The sequence below is a fragment of the Cariama cristata genome, unplaced genomic scaffold (assembly GCF_000690535.1).
Source record: "Cariama cristata isolate BGI_N322 unplaced genomic scaffold, ASM69053v1 scaffold8560, whole genome shotgun sequence".
Classification (NCBI taxonomy): domain Eukaryota; kingdom Metazoa; phylum Chordata; class Aves; order Cariamiformes; family Cariamidae; genus Cariama; species Cariama cristata.
This window is the reverse complement of record NW_009596326.1, coordinates 307-16,906: the sequence shown is the minus strand read 5'-3', so window position 1 is coordinate 16,906 and position 16,600 is coordinate 307. Positions and strand designations below refer to the sequence as shown.

At 42.8% G+C, this 16,600-nt stretch overlaps 1 protein-coding gene across 1 annotated transcript in view; it reads left to right on the top strand.

Annotated features, from left to right (window-relative positions):
* SEC14L1 (SEC14-like 1 (S. cerevisiae)) overlaps positions 1-11,892 on the top strand; it is a 39,592-nt gene extending 27,700 nt beyond the window's left edge. Inside the window, exons 7-15 of the mRNA XM_009705542.1 lie at positions 120-309; positions 3,252-3,340; positions 4,291-4,361; positions 5,993-6,164; positions 6,479-6,613; positions 8,370-8,504; positions 8,964-9,215; positions 10,215-10,393; positions 10,974-11,892. Of these exons, the coding sequence (XP_009703844.1) occupies positions 120-309; positions 3,252-3,340; positions 4,291-4,361; positions 5,993-6,164; positions 6,479-6,613; positions 8,370-8,504; positions 8,964-9,215; positions 10,215-10,393; positions 10,974-11,079 (1,329 nt within the window). The 3' untranslated portion in view covers positions 11,080-11,892. The remainder of the gene's footprint in view (positions 1-119; positions 310-3,251; positions 3,341-4,290; positions 4,362-5,992; positions 6,165-6,478; positions 6,614-8,369; positions 8,505-8,963; positions 9,216-10,214; positions 10,394-10,973) is intronic.
* The last annotated feature ends 4,708 nt before the right edge of the window (positions 11,893-16,600 follow it).

The window sequence follows — 16,600 nt, the reverse complement described above, 5'->3', positions numbered from 1 at the left end:
CAGGGCTACATGTTTTCCAGCTTCTGTTCTTTGCCTTTTTGTTCTTGCTTCAAACCTTGAATACAAAATTGGGTGGTTATTTTTGGGTTTTGTTGGTGTTTGGTTTTTTTTTGTAATAGATCCCAAAGGATGAGCACATTTTAAGATTCCTGCGTGCCCGGGACTTCAACATTGATAAAGCAAGAGAGATCCTTTGTCAGTCACTGACATGGCGTAAGCAGCACCAGGTAGACTATATTCTAGACACCTGGAACCCTCCTCAAGTACTCCAAGATTACTATGCAGGAGGCTGGCATCACCATGACAAAGGTATGCTCTATAGGGTGGATATTGAACAGCCTTTTTATGTTCTGAATTAAAGATGATAGTTGTCCCTCTGTTAACTGGAGTTGACTGGAAAGATGGTTAGAACTTATCAGTTATGTACTAAAATGCATTTAAATTGATGTTGCCAGCTCCTTAGTTGGTGGAGGCAGACCCCTAAGTCCTAATCTTTCTGACTTACACTGACACATTTAACTCTCTAACGAGCTCTGCTTTGCCAGGAGCTTTAAAAAAGTTATTAATTGCACTTCTCTAGTGCTCTGAGATGCTTAGAAGGGTGTTATGCAAATGCTGAGTATTCTCTTTCAGTGATTAAAAGATGTTTGTAAATAAGTAATTTTTCTAATCAGTTTATTTCTGGTGTTGTGTAAGTCTGGTGGCATAAATGAATACTTACTTGACATTACAGACAGCTTAATGATGAGAAGTGGGATGTTGCAAAAACATCAAATAGAGCAGGTTTATTTAAGAAGGGAATTTGGCTGAATTCCCTTTGTATGGAGAGCCTTGGCCAGATATTTAAAACAGACAACTATGCCTGACACGCTCCCCAGTCCCTCTGCTTGCTTTATCATGCACTGATCTTGTTGCTAATACATACATAGAAATGAAACATTTTGGAACTTGTTGCTTGAGGCAAGCTGGGCTCTTTAGATAAGGAAATGATCTCTTACTGTGAACTATCTGTGTTCTGATTTAGTCCCTCCCCAACTAGGCACCATTGTTTCTGCTAACTCTTCCTGTTACAAGAAGCGTATGAAACAGGACAGGATGCTGTCAGCAGTAGTGGCCAGGAGACAGGGAGGACACAGCAGAAGTTTAATCCCTGTAAAGCAGAAGTGCTTGAATGACTCTCCCCTGCTGCTTTGGGTTTGACAGACCTCAAAGTGAGAAAATGCAAAATGAGAATATGCTTGTAAAGATTGTAGGAAAAAAGACCTGTGAATAAATTCTCCCTTTCTGTCAGTTCCTTGTCCTTACTTTGCAAAGACTTCCTCTGTCAATAGCACATAACTGGGTCCTGCCAGTGAGTAGAAAGGCACAGAATGCATCAAAGGGTGGTTTCATGTTTTTCCAAGAAGTACTCCAGTCTTGTGGTGAACTTCATGCCCCCTCCCTTCCCCTCCAGTTCGTTTAATCTCTTGCAGTATGCCCACGAGTAAAGCATGGGTTTGTCAATAACGGAAACAGAATTTCAAAACTGAGCAATTCTCTATAATTTAAAATTTTACAGTGGTAGGTTCTTTTTTTAAACCCTCTTTTCTAGTATTGCTCCTTTCCTCCTACGTATGCTAAATGTGCCAAACTTAAGCTAACTGAATTCTGTGTAGCTTTTAGTGCTAAAGCAAAGGCAGCAGTGATTATGAAGCATATTGTCTAGAATGAGCTATTAATGCAAAAGAATAAAAGTTATTTTGGCTTGCAATTAGCACAGTTTTCTATACATCTGAGTGGCTTTTATTTTGACAGGAATCCTTCAATCAGATTTTTTTTAAATCGTGAAGCTCTAATGGAATATAAATATACAATGATAATACAGCATGTCAGTTGAAACTTTCCTTCATGTGTCATTTGGGTGGACCAGTGTTAGTAAACTATTAGCTGGGTTTTTGGATGCATGTGCATCTGTGAGGGAGGGAGACCTGCTATGAAGCTTAATAGCACTTTTTGTTTAGTGTTTCAAAAGCTAAACAGTACGTTCCAGGATAAGTGTGTGCTGATGTTAAAATAATATTTTCTTTTAGACCACCTGATAAAATGAAAAATACTGTGAACTTTCATGGGGGTGGTGTCTTTGCCAAATAAGTAACTTGCCTTGACTCTGCAGTTTTGGTTCTGTTGTTTTTAATAGTGTATCTTGACAGTTTCTTTCCTTGTGTCCCGAAGGACTTTGTGATAATTTGATACCTCTCTTTGCAGTTGTTGGAAGGAAGTGAAACTAAACAGACAACAGGGAGACTTTTAGGTAGAAAGCTTTTTTATTTTGTCCTAGCATATTCAGTTTTATAAGTTGGTGATTATTTAGCTTGTGCACTAGAATAGATGGAGCAAAGCTTAAAAAATGCATCACAGCTTTGGGCAGAGGATGGAAGCTGTTTCGGACAACTCGATTCTATTATGAAGAGCCAGAAATGCAAGTTTTGATTCTCAAATTCAGCCAATGCAGTTAAGCTTAATGCCTTAATATCTTGGCTAGTACCCGGGTTTCCCAGTATGCAGCAAGATGACTGTGAAGAGGCAAGGCTTTGAGTGCAGAGGGTCCATCTGAAGCTGATCTCTGGAACAGAGCCTGTTCTCACCAGGCTTAACCTGCATAAGTGAGGCTGTATGCCAGTTCTGCATAATATGTAATGACATAGCTGAAAGGTGCGACTCCAGCAAACACTGCAGAAAGCAAATCTCTGGGTTAACACTTTGTTTCATTCATTCGCAGAACTCAGTGTAACTACTCTTTCAAGAAGAGTGCTGTAAGCTATCCAGAGCAGTATAGCGTCATGAGTGATAGAAGGCTTACAGCCCTCATTGCAACTCTTTCAGTTGTGCTAATGGACTAAAGTTTTTCCTGCATCTTAGCTGTCCTGGAAGCTAATTATAGTCCTGCGTCTTTAATTGTGCCTACAAAGATTTTTGTGTGTACTGATATACTCGTTGAAGTCCTTTGAACTTTCCTTGCAGATAGGAGAGCTCTTTTTTGCGTCAAGATGTGTCTCAAACTTTTGCAGTTCATTTACAGGCGATCTTTTGGTGCAGCTGGACAGGGTAAAGTTTATATTGCTGTCTGCTCCAGGTTCTACCTCTTCCAGCTGTACAACAAACTTTGAACTGGCTTATTTCCATCTGGAATTTTAGCATAGAACTAATTCACTCAAATTGTCTATTGCTGTAAAAATAAGGGTTACGTTGATATATTTGTTCTCGTTATTCAGATGGTCGCCCTCTGTATGTGCTGAGATTGGGACAGATGGATACCAAAGGCTTAGTGAGAGCTCTTGGGGAAGAGGCCTTGCTTCGATACGTAAGTATTTTTGGAGCCAGCAAGTTGCTCACAATGTGATATTTTCATTTAGAAATTTCCTCCTCTGCCAGAACATTCATCACTGGATATTTTGATGTACTCTCTGGCTGTCTGTTTTTGGTTTGAATACCTCTGAAAGCTCCTAGTAGCTGATCTGCATTCTTTCCAACTGCAAACTGATGGCGGAAAGGCGTAGTTCTTGGCAGCGCCTGTACTTATTGGTTAGCATTTTCACAGATTCTTCTACGGTTGTGCAGTGCTTCAAATTTAAGAAGTCTCAGCATTTGTACAGAAGAGAAAATACTGTGCTTAGATTTTTGTCAAGCCTGTACTCCAAGGATAAGAATAATTTATTTTTAAAGAAAAAGTACTTGCCTGTAACTTTGCCTTCTCTAAAGACATTGCTCAGACTGTGTTGTTGTGGATCTGCTAAGTTTCCAAGCAGAAAGCTGGCAGAATTCCAGGTTTGCAATAATTTTTTTGACTCCTGGTAATGACAGCCATGGCTGTAGTAACCACTAGAAGCAGGGGCTGGATTTTACCTTTTCCAGTGGTATTTCCAGGCACATACTAAATTGTTTGTTTGCCCTAGTTCTTTTTCAAGGTTACTTTATATGGCTTAAAGGGCTTTAATTTCTGGGTACATAAGAAATCAATGCTTAAAGGGGCAGAAGTGTAGGGAGACTTCTTGTCTGTGTCACTCCTGGGTCTAGGTTTTCAGGAGTATATTTACATTTTACTACTTTTATGGAAAGCTATATGTTTATTTTTCAACAAGATCAACCAATGGGATAAATGTAGTGATTTCTAGTTCATTCTTTGGAAAAAAAAAAAAAGTTGTTGCTGGTTTGAGCTTGTAGCTTTAATTAGTCTTAGGATAAAGAAAAAATGTTTATATCCAATCTGCTGAGTTTAAGACTGTCTTCTCTTAAACATGTTTTCTTTTACAGGTTCTTTCAATAAATGAGGAGGGACTGAGGCGATGTGAGGAGAATACGAAAGTATTTGGCAGACCAATAAGGTAAAATGCAACAAGCGAATCTGCTCTTTGGGAATTACCTGGTTTTGTGGTGTGTGTGGGGGTAACATGAGGCAAGGTGATGCTGCTGAGCAAAGTCTTATTAAATGGAACAAGCAAAGGGTAAGCTGTGTGTCTCTTGCATGTAGATACAAGCACAGTTACAGTTAACCGAGAGCCTCCTCAGTTACTGCTAGAGTGAATCTGCATGGTCAAGCCTGAGGGGAAACACAACACCTGCTCCGTCAGTCTCGGTGTCATGCTCATAATGGTTCTGCATAGGGGGGTATTATGCTTCTGCTCTCTTCTACTGTGGGATGTCTGCAAAGCAATGCAGCCTAACTCCCATTTCTGTTTCTGGGGGACTTTAGACAGAGGTTAGTACAGGCTGCCAAAAAAAATCAGGCCATGATAGTATCATGGATAAGCTTTCCAGTAGTTTCAGGTATTGGTTTCATGTCACTTGTTCATCCATAGTCCATACCAAGGCTCATTACACTCATTTCCTGTTTGCATTCTCCATTTATTGTATGCAGTTACTTAATTCTTGATCCAAGGTAAGGTCATGAGGCTCCTGTGAAACCTGGTGTCTAGTTTTCCAAGTACTGGCGTGACTTCATGTGAAGTTCAGTCAAAAATGGCTTGCTATCCCATCTTTAAGTCATTATAGAGGACACTTATGAAAGTGTTAACTGTGAAATGGATGCAAGGGTGTGACATGAATGCAGAGCTGGCCCTGAAAAGAAACAGTGTTTCTTGGACTCTTTTCAATTTGACTCTTTCTCTTAATCTGTAAAGGTTCAGGGATGCATGGTATGTCTGCTTATCTTTTCCCTGTTAAAGAACTTGCAGTCCTGGCTTTCAATGGGAGGTCAAACCCAAGAGATGGGTTTCATGTGTGTAACTGTGAAATTGTGCTGCCTACCTGATCTTCATTTGTAGAAGTAGTCTTAAAGGACTACATATTAAACACTTAAAGTGAAACAAAGAAGTGTTTGCTGTTTCATAGAAGCCTTATGCATAAGTTAATGGATGCTAGCTGGTGCAGTACAGCTGTAAATCTTGAATTCATGCCCGGGGCGAGACCTGAACTTGGAAAGTAACTAAAGCATATGCTGAAGCTCAGTATTTAGTATTAAGAGTGTATCTCTTATAGAAAAAGCTTCCTTCCCTGAGATCTGACAACAGAATTAGATTTGACGTGTAATGGCACCGTTACTATACTGTGTTAGTAGGAAATCTGTACCGTGAATGTTAAAATTGCTTTGTAGCAGCAGCATGGCCACTAAATTGTTTGCCAGTAAAAGCAATGGTTTAGTGTTTGGGCTGGCTGTTGACAGTATCTTTTTTGACTTCACATTAACCTTCACCTGGAGTCTGAAATGTCTGAGGGGGAATACATGTGATGTGCAAAGTGATCATTGCACGTACTCTGTAACTGTGCTTGGCACACTCTTAAGACATTTCTGTTCTAAGAACCTTCAACTCCAGTGTCTGCAGGTAGCACAAAGCAAGGAGGTAAAATAGAAGAAAATAGGATCCACACATTTCAGTACATTGGATGCTTGCATAAGAAAAGAGAATTTTGATGCTATTGAGATTTTTCTTTTTATTTTTGTCTTTCTCAAATTCAGCTCTTGGACCTGTCTAGTGGATCTAGAAGGCTTGAACATGCGGCATTTATGGAGACCTGGTGTCAAAGCATTGCTGAGAATCATTGAGGTGGTCGAAGCTAATTACCCTGAGACTTTGGGTCGTCTTCTTATCCTAAGAGCACCTCGGGTATTCCCAGTTCTTTGGACACTGGTATGTTTGTAATTCAAGGTATTCCTCAGCGCTCTCAGTATGCTGCTACAAACTTGTGGTTTGTAAAAGCACCTTAGAGATCAGGCTTTATAAGCAGGAGATGTTACCATTTGAAAACATCGCTCTTATAGGATTCCTGGAATGGATTAAACAACACTACCTAAGAACTTGCTTATATAGTCGGTTAACTTAGCTTCTTTGTAGTGCAAACTTTGTGTAAGAAGGATGGTAATGCTTAATGCAATCAAACTGATTCCTTCAGAATTGACTGGAGAAAAATGTGGGAGTCTGATCTATTCTGTCTTTCTTTGTAGGTTAGTCCATTCATTGATGACAACACTAGAAAGAAATTCCTTATTTATGCTGGAAATGACTATCAGGGTCCTGGGGGACTGCTGGATTACATCGATAAAGAAATTATCCCTGATTTTCTTGGTGGAGAGTGCATGGTATGAATATAAACTAGTGCATATAGCAGCTTATTTGTGGGTTTCTTACTTTTCCCCTCCAGTCCTCTAAACAAAGAAGCCTAGAAGGACAGAATGATTCCTAATGCAGTTTGGAGGTGGGGGCTATGATGTAGGACTCCAGGCTTAGTGTTTTCTTCTGGATCCACTTTAAAAAGAAGTACAATACTTCGCTACAATGAATATCAAATAACTTATCAAAATAGCCAAGCACAGTTAAAAGCCATAGTCTCTGTTACCTGTTGAGTTCAAGCAGATGTGGTAGCATAGCACTGAGGAAGAGCTGTCAGTATCAGCTAATCAGAAGAGTCTGTGTCACCTAAAAGAGCTAACTGATACCATATGGAGCCCAAGGAAACACAGCACATCTGCTAGCAGGGCTTAACAAACAGCCAGGTCTCCTAGTGCAATATGCGCATTGACCCACAACAAGCCAAAAAAATTGTTTTACTGCAGGATACTCTAACTTCTCAGTCCCTTGTCATGTGCCTTAATAGCTGTTTCCTGCCTAGACTATGGGTGTCAATTGAATCTGTCATTTTAGTATCTCAGTGATACTGTAAGGTTTCTTTTCTCTGCAATGTTTTTGACAACACAGGCTCACTGGTGTGACTGAGGTGTAGGAGTGCAACTCAGGCATTTTCTGGAGCAACCATCACCGTAACACTTAGATTTTTATTTTTTTTTTGGAACTCAGCTATGTTAAAATATAATTTCAGGCTTGCTTTGTAAACCCCTGAATGCTTTCTAGACTACCATTCTTGAAAGTTTATCTAGATCTGTTCAAATACAGTCTCAATTTATGATAAAGTACTGTTAGACATGTTGGAGTAGAGCGTGTGTTTATCTTCAGTGGGCTGCTTTTTGCTGCAGCAGTAGCTTTTGGTGGAGAGAGAGTGTGCTATCTAATTTGGAGCTTGAGAAGCTGGCAAAATCCACTGCTTAAGTGTGCAAAAGTGAAGGTTACAAGAAAGCGAATTGCTACAATACTTCCTGCCGGTCACAGACAATGGTAGCATCTCTTTCTCTTCTTTACTTCTGGATATTTGAACAAAAACGAATTCTCAAAGATCCTTTCAATTCTCTACTGCAATTCAGTTATCAAACACTTCTGCTGCCCCTATTCCTGATCAGATAGTTCTCTAACTTCATTACTAGAGACTTTTATAAAAAGAAGATTGCTTATGGAAGTTGTGTAATTGGTTCCAGTACTGAGCTGTCAAGACAGTTGTAACTTCAAAACTGTTACCTTCCTGACTGCAATATCCTCTTACCTGTTTGGAAACTTACTGTATCTCCCTACCAGCCTTTGTCCTTAAATTTAGATACCCCAGTTCTTTTACATCTCTGTAGGCTATATTTTTTTTAGACTGAGTCGCTGTTGCCAGTTTCCTCAAGATTCTTAATGGCTCACATCTCCCTTCAGTATAGGGCATTATGGGTGATAACTACAGTGTTTGCACAGTCATTTTCTGTGGTGGTGGCTGTTGTGTATACACAAGACCTGTTCCTCTGGTCTCTTAATTCTGCAAACTCATCTAAACTAGATTGTTGTAAAATAAATTTATGTCTGTATGATGTACAAAGTATAAAATTACTTTCAAACTATGTTCATATCTCATTCTTCAGAGTACTTGCTGAGTGTGAGTTTTTGTTTCTGATGCTAGCAGGCAGAGAGCATAAACAGGGTGTGGATGTACAGAGTGGGATACTTTTTAATGGCTGTTTATGCTTTTAGTGTGAAGTACCAGAGGGTGGGCTGGTTCCCAAGTCCCTGTACCGGACAGCAGAAGAGTTGGAAAACGAAGACATAAAGCTTTGGACTGAAACAATCTACCAATCTGCAAGTGTCTTCAAAGGAGCTCCGCATGAGGTATGTTTGCAGCCTACCCTTCTGTTCTATCATCTCAACCCTCTGCTCTGGACTCCTATCTCTTGGACTGAAAGTGTTTTAGAACTTGATTGTTTAGTTGCCATGCTTCCACCTTGTTCTTCTGTAGTTCTGGTGCATAACGATGCTTTAGTAGCTGAAGTTTGTGACCATTCCTGGTATCCTCTTGTTGCCACTTAGAGGATATCACTGTGTTTCATTCTATTCAAAGCCATATTCTTCTAAGCAAAGACAAACAGTATTCTCAGAAGCTACTTGAGAGCTTCTGAAAGTCATATATTAAAAGAAAGACACTCCATCAGGAGAGAATTTGTATCTGCAAATACCTTTTTAATAGTCAGAACTAAGCCCAGCAACAAAAAGCTCTTTGTCTCCTTTTCTGGTAGGAGTTTGTCTTTACGGAGCAAATTGCTATTGTCTAATACAACTTCTCTGTCGCAGGTTCTCATTCAGATTGTGGATGCCTCATCTGTGATCACATGGGATTTTGATGTGTGCAAGGGCGACATTGTTTTTAACATCTTTCACTCCAAAAGAGCCCCACAGCCTCCTAAAAAGGACTCTCTGGGAGCTCACAGTATTACATCTCCTGGTGGGAACAACGTCCAGTTGATAGACAAAGTCTGGCAATTGGGGCGTGATTACAGTATGGTGGAGTCTCCTCTTATCTGCAAAGAAGGGGAGAGTGTGCAGGTGAGACAGCCAAATCCTCGTGCAGGAGCAGATGGAGGCTAGCTGGAAAACTGCATGTTCTAATTCTCAATCATTATTGATGACTGAGTGGTGATTCAGCTCTGAACTGTCTGCTTGCTTTTGGCCGACATTTCAGCTTATGTTCCTAGCTGCAGGGAACGGGGATAGTATTTACATGGGATCTGCTGTAAAGGGGAGGTTGCATCAATCCAATAGTGACTGAGATTGATTAGAAAGGAATATAAGAGAGGCACCTAGAACAAAGTGTGCATCCAGAAAGTAGCAAGACATGCTTTGTGCTGTAACTTTGACCGTTATTTTTTGAAGCAAACAGTCTGTGTTTGAAGACTTATACCTCAGTAATGAGAGAAGTCTGGAAGTTAAGACTGAGCTTCTGTGTGTCTGTCCTTCCAGCAGGCACCATAAGGAGCTTCCTGTGGCCAAGGTTCCTGAAGGGTTTCTTATGGCATTTGCAACCTATCCTTTAATTGCCAAGTTTGGCATTACATGCAGCATGTTCAGTCATACTCAGGCAGGACTATCCCTTTTGACTTGAAAAAGGAGCTCCTTAAGTCATCTAATTGGAAGTGTTGAACTAGAAGCGTGGGCAGTGACCTCTTGAACTGCACTTTCTCTTTCTGTCAGGCATGAGCCTTGACTGCTCTTTTCAGTCTCAAAGGATAGCTGTTAATGAAAACGGATGGAAAAACGGATATTGTTTTAAACAGGAGCTTGTCCTTTCAGTATATTTTAATCCTAACCCCTTGACACTGTCGAAAAGCAGGAGGAGCCACTAGAGTTCTGTTACAACTTTTATAAGCATGCTGTGTGGGGAGAGTTGACCAGTACCTCCAGTTGGCTGAGGAGCTGAAATATTGGCATTGGGGAAAAGGTTGTGGGCATGTAGGCAGTTTTTCTAAGCTTGGAAAAGAAATTTCAAGCCTACAAATCTTTGTGTTAACAAAGCTAACTTTTAATTCTTGCTGTGGCTGCTTCCAGGGATCGCATGTGACCAGGTGGCCTGGCTTCTATATTCTCCAGTGGAAATTTCATAGCATGCCTGCCTGTGCTACAACCAACCTGCCTCGTGTGGATGATGTATTAGCATCTCTACAGGTCTCCTCTCACAAATGTAAAGTGATGTACTATACAGAAGTAATAGGATCTGAAGATTTCAGGTATGTCTGGCTAAGGTTCACGAAGGCCAGCTGATGTCAGACCTTTCTGATGCTTAGATGATCAAGCCACTGTCAAGTTCACTTAAATACAAGTAAATTGTGAAGACTTGTGTTTTCTTAAGCCTCAAAAAAAGCCCAAACCCAAACAAAATAATGCAACCAGTACTGGCACTGGGGGCAACTAATGTGTAAAAGGGGTTAATTAGTTATCTCATTGTAATCATCAGTGGTCATTTTGCTCTGCTTTGAAAGCATTGTGTGAGTTGTTGGGCTTGGCAGGTTGTCATGTAGCAATGGGTGCAACTCAAAATGGAATTGAGTCAGGTCAGTTGCCTGCCAGTTGATATATTTGCCTGAAATTCTAGTTCAAGGTCTCTTTGAACAGCATCTCTTTTTTTGCAAGGAGGTGTTCGCTGTCCCCATTATCTTATGTGGTAAGGCAGAAAAACTTCTGAGTATCTTCCCCAAAGCTGTTACTTGCTTTTTATTCAGTGTGCAAACAAATGCAATATAGATACATAGCAGAAATAAAAATCTTTGTATGTTCTGAAGCTTAAAACTACTTTGTTTTTTATTGCAGGGGATCTATGACCAGCCTTGAATCGAGCCACAGTGGATTCTCCCAGCTCAGTGCTGCCACCACCTCTTCTAGCCAGTCCCATTCCAGCTCCATGATTTCCAGGTAGTGCCACAACAGATGAAAAGCAAATGGATGAGATGGCTGGACCCTCGCCTGTGGCAGCTGACTGCAATACAGCATATTCAACTGGCAGTTGTGCACAAAGGAAAAAAAAAACAAACAAACCCACCCCACAAAAGCCTTTTATAGATAGTAAAGTAGCTGTTTGAATTTTAAACTTAGTGGTTTTGGTCCTTGTTAGATCCAACAGCTTGTCTCTTAACTTTAACCCTTTTTCCTAACTCAGCCATAAATATTTTTGCAAGTGTGCTTGCACAAATCCTAACTCTGAACACAAGGGCTCTCATTGAAAGGAAAAATAACCAGTGCATCGGTTAAGAATAATTTTAACTGTGTAAATGTTAAAAAGCAAAAAAAAAAAGAAAAACCCTACCAAAAATTCTCCGTAGTGCATTAGAGATCAACTGCAAGTCTCCTGTCAGGACATTCCTTGCCATCTTAAGAAATCCCCTGTGATCTTCCAGTGCTGCAAACTGTTTTCCCATTGCCACTAAGTGATGTCCGAGACAAAGAAAAGCAGTTGCAGGATACTTGACTTTGTGAGTCCATTTTTTTCAAAGCATGCCCACAGAGCTGTGGCCAGACTGTAAACACTAATACCTTTTGTATGAGCACATTTTTGGGGAATTTGAGCTCTGGGTCTTGATGGGTTAAAGCAATTCATTCTTTCCTTGGATTTGTGCTTGAAGCACTACAGAGAGAGAGGCAGAGAGCAGGCTCTCCCTCGCTGTGTCACGCTGGGCTGATCCAGAATTGGTCTGAGGATTTGTTCCCAGCTCTGTGCTGGAGCTTCACTCCACTTCCTTAGTACATTCTGTATTGATTTTACTGAGACTCTGTTCTTATCAGGAATTTATGCAGAGCTTAAGTATGCTTCTTAAATCAGTCTAAAGGAGGTATGGCTTACATCCTTCCTGTGCGCTCTTCAATCCCTCTTGCCTCCTCTCCTTCCCTGTGCGTGTCAGAAACAGAGAGCTTTAGTTCTGAGCAGCGGAAGCTTTAATGTAGGCAGGGAGCACAGGGATCTTCACTCTAAGCGGTACAGTAGAAGGTGCTCTAAGCAGTGCCTACTTGACCATTTTCATTATTCCTACTGCCAGCGGTGAATTGCCAGTTTGGGTTTTGTCCCTCTTCTACCCAGGCCCAAGCAATCCTACCTGGACTCTTTTTGTTAAAATCTGTTCAGGTATTCTTCCACTTCGAACCTTCTCTTCCACGCACAGCAAAAGGCACAAAAGACTGAAGTGCTGAGCAAAAGGCTGTAGACAATGACAGACCATCCCTGGCAGTGGAGCAGAGATGTTTTCAGTCTGCAATGCAGCAGGATTTGCATAGTTAGTCCCTGCGTGGTCTTTCCTCACCCTCTTAGAGCTAAACTATCCATCCAGGCAAAAGGAGCTACTGTGCTGGCTGCAGGCCCTGCTGGAAAGCTGGATAGGCTCTAGTAAGTCTTGGGGAGGCAGCACTGTTGTGAGTAAGTGGTAGAGGAACTTGCAGAGTTATTGCACTTTCAAAACAGAACTCACTTAAGATACTGGATGCCCTGCCTGAGGAAAGCTGGTTCTGAACTCAGTATAAATCTTTTTATGACTGCAAAGCTTCTGAGAGGCAGGTTACTAACCTCTAACTAAGAGCACCTCTCCTGCGGACCAGTTCTGGCTGTGGAACTTGGCAGACAGAGCTGACAAAGAAGTATTTCAGTAACAGATTTGGAGGTGCTGAGAGGCCGGTCTCCTTAAACTGAACCAAACTGGTCTATTTATTCTTTTTTGGGCTTGGAAATCGAAGGGGGAGGTTAGACTGTTACTTAGGCTGCCAAAGGGTGCTGTTGTGCAAGACAGGCCACCACTTCAATGCCAAGCAACTCCTCACCCAGCCTCTGCACAGCAGACAGCCACATACTGTGGCTCTTGGGCTGCTTTTATGAGCTGTCTGCCTCAGAGGAACCCAGCTTGCTGAAGAGGTGCTTTGGATCTTGACATGCAGGAACCAGTATTCCTGAGTGCAGGGGAGCTAGTGCGGCTGAAGGCACAGGGAGGTTAATGTAATGACACGTGTGGCTCTTGGCAAATGCCACTTTGCATTTCCCAGGCTGTAAGGGTTGAAGATGGTCCCCTTTCTCTCTCTCTCTCTCTCTCTCTCTCTCTCTCTCTCTCAGATGGCGATTTTGCTGACAACTGTAAAGAAACTGCTTCATTCAACACTCCACATCTGTCCAGAGGTGTCTGGCTTTGTAGACCTTTTTGAGTTGCAGTCACTTTTCAAATCTGAAGATCTATATCTTGTTTTTCACTTGAGCTGGCTCAAAAGTGGCACTTTGGGTTTTTCCTGCTGTTAATGTTAACACATCTTTTAGAGCTCAAAGCACATGACAGCACAAACAGCTGGGGAGATAAAATTCCAGAAAAACAATAGTTAATCCTCCTCTTAAAGTGCTGTGGCAATATGACTTGATCACTGCAGTCTGACTAACTAATTTCCCATACGCTGGTCTTTCTTTGTGTGATATTGCTACTCCTCTTCCTTCTCTCAGCTGATGACTTCTGTTAGCTTTTTTTCCTGTTATCAGTGTCTTTCTGCACTTTCCTGTCTGTACTCATGAACCGCATATCAAATTCTGTAAATGTTTTGTATACATAATACCTCATTCTTGGTAATAAAATACAGATAGTCTTTAAAAGATTTTTTATCGTTATCAATAAATGTGAACTGTTTGGAAAAAGGGTCAGTCTCTTTATTTCATTCATCTGATGCAAAGCTTCCAGGTTCCGTGCTGAATTCCAGTCTGCCAGAGCTGCTCTGGAGCGATGCTGTTGCAGGGGACGCAGGAGGTGTGTCAGCTCTCTGCTGCTGGAGAGAAGTTTCAGCAAAGCTGTTGGTCCTGAGGGATAGAAACCCGAGCAGGTACAAGGGGTGAGGAATGTGGTTTTAGAGGGAAAACTGCCTCTGCTGAGCACTTCCCTGTCACATAACTCAATCTTTTCTTCCCCACAGTACGTGTACACAGATTTGGTTTTTTACTAATCTGTGAGTACACAAAAGGAACAAGATACTGTGCTGAAAAAGTCTTCAGGTAGCCCTAAAAAGAAAATGGCTACTTTTATGGATTGTATGATGACTTTATACTCTTTTATCTCAGTTTGAAAGGGAGCTTCAACCCCAGCAGTTCAGCTGATTGCAGCAGCATCCCTTGTGGAGTGTATTATCTAAAAGGTTTGCACTGGCACAAGCTTAGCACAGCAAGGGTGCAGAGAAATGTTTCTGTGTAGGCTGAAATGTGTCTGGGCACCTGACCTAGCAAGTGCAATAACTGTTTTCTTTTTCCACCTGCTATAGCATGAACTGTCCTGGGAAAACCAGAGTGCTCTTAGTGCAAGCACAGCACTCTCAGCCATAAAACTGCCTCTAAATCCTGGTCTGTCCAGTCCGGCCGGGCTCTGCAGGCCTTGCCCGGCTGTGGAGCGAGCTGCTCCCTGCCCTGGTGGGCGGCGTGGGCTTGGGGAGGGGGCTGAGCCGTTACCGGTGAACGTTCGGCTGCCCTGCCCCGTGGTTTTGCTTGGTGGCTGCAGGTGCTGTTAGGGGTGTGAGGGTTGGGGTTTTTAACTGCAATGTAATGCTATACAAGTACGATCATTTTCTGTCCTTCAGGAATCAATGACCTGCTCTACACACACAGCTTTGCTACTGCCCACTTCCAGGGGTGAGTTAGCCATGTGTCGGGGAGATGGACTCCTTCTTGGGTGGGAGGCTGAGACAATCATATTTGGGGAATTAAGATTGGTTTCTTTTTTTTAGTAGTAGAAGTAGACAAAGCGTTAGCTATTTTTAAAACAGAAGCCAATAAATACCAGGCTGTGGTTTTTCTAACCCCTGGAGCTGGAGCAGTGGCCGAAACATCCATTTATGGTTGGTCCTTCAGACTTTATCTGAGCTGTAAAGTTTCTAAAATGAGAACCTTTAACTATGGTCGCGGAGGTCTGTCAGCACGACCAGATGGCTGCCTGCCCTACTTCAAGTTTTAACATGTGGCCAATATTTTTATGCCAGCATGTAATTATAATGGACTGGCTTACTGCCGCTCTGGAAGTTACTAAATACAAAAGCCCTTGAAAAGACATCGAACAAGAAGGTGGCTCTTGCTGTTGGGCTGTGCGGTGCCGAGGGAGGCAGTGGGAAAGCTGCCTTTCCCGGCCAATGCTGCTCTCTTGAAATGGCGATTAAATCTGAGAGCCTCAGACCTTATTTGAGCCGAGCAGGCGGTAATGGTGTGGGCCAGGGTGGCTCTGCCATGCATCTCCCCTTGGAAAGGCATTAATCTGGTTGAACCATGTGTTTTGGTTTTGAGATTTTTTTGATGCATTTTTTTTTTTTTGAGACAAAGCAACATTTCTGGAAGAAATTTCACCTGCCCTTTTCCACCTGCCTCCCCTGCAAAGCCAAGGACTCCCTGTTCTCCAGATGTGAGACCCTGTTGTTCTTTCTCATTTACAAACCTAGGTTGCTAATGAGCCCAGAAATTCTTGGTCACCCAGGATGAAGGGTCCTGAACTGCCATTTCAAATTCTCCCTGTGCATCCCTCCTGCTGGAGCAGGGGCTGGCGCTGGCTCACTGTCCAGCATCGCTGCCCGAATAGCAGCATCTGCGTTCCCTGTGGGAGCTGCCAGGACCATTTGCTCTTCCCATCGCTTTGCAGGGTAGGACCCCGGTTCTGTGGCTGGTGCCGGGTCTCATTCAGCCCTTTCCCCCGTACGCAGGGGGGCTGTGGAAACAGGGGCTACTGCTGGCCCACTGCACAGCCCAGAGCAGTCCCTGAGGATGCTACCCTGGTGCCAGCACACATCCCTGGTGAGGGGCAAAGCTGAGCCTCCCCCAACCCTCCTCTTGACCTAATAAACAAAGAAATAAATCAATCTCGGGCTTTTCTCAGTGCTGATGGAGTCTTCCCTTGCTGCTGTGGGGGTGACCTGAATAGGGCAGCTCCCCCCTGGGCTGCGTAGCCCGAGGGGAGTCCTGGTTCCCAGCCCCCCCAGGCAGGCTGGGCTTGGGATGCTGCTGTGACCCAGCACTGCCCCACAGCCGAGGGCTGTGTTTTAAGTCACTCTGTTCTGATGTCCACCACCCACCTTGGATGGTCCCCGCAGCCGTGGCACCATTGCAGTGGAGTCCAGCAGCTGTGTTTGCCCACTTTGGGTGGGCCAAGGCAGTATTTGTGCAGCCTCTGAGCAGAACCAGGTTCTTCCCCACCTACCCGTGGGGCCGAGGAGCAATCGTGGTGGGGAGAGGACAGGCAACACTGCGCGTTGTTGTACACCCCCTGCTTATCCCACAGCTCCTCTGCACAGCTGCCCTCCGGAGCCTTGCTCGTGTTTGACTCGGTACCTTGGAGACCCAGCAAAAAAAACTCAAATCCACTCGAGTCTCTGGAGGCTCCTCTGTTCCAGCATGGCCGGTTTTTTTGCAAATCTATGTTCCAGCAGATTGAAAACTCCATCTTTCTGCCATAAAC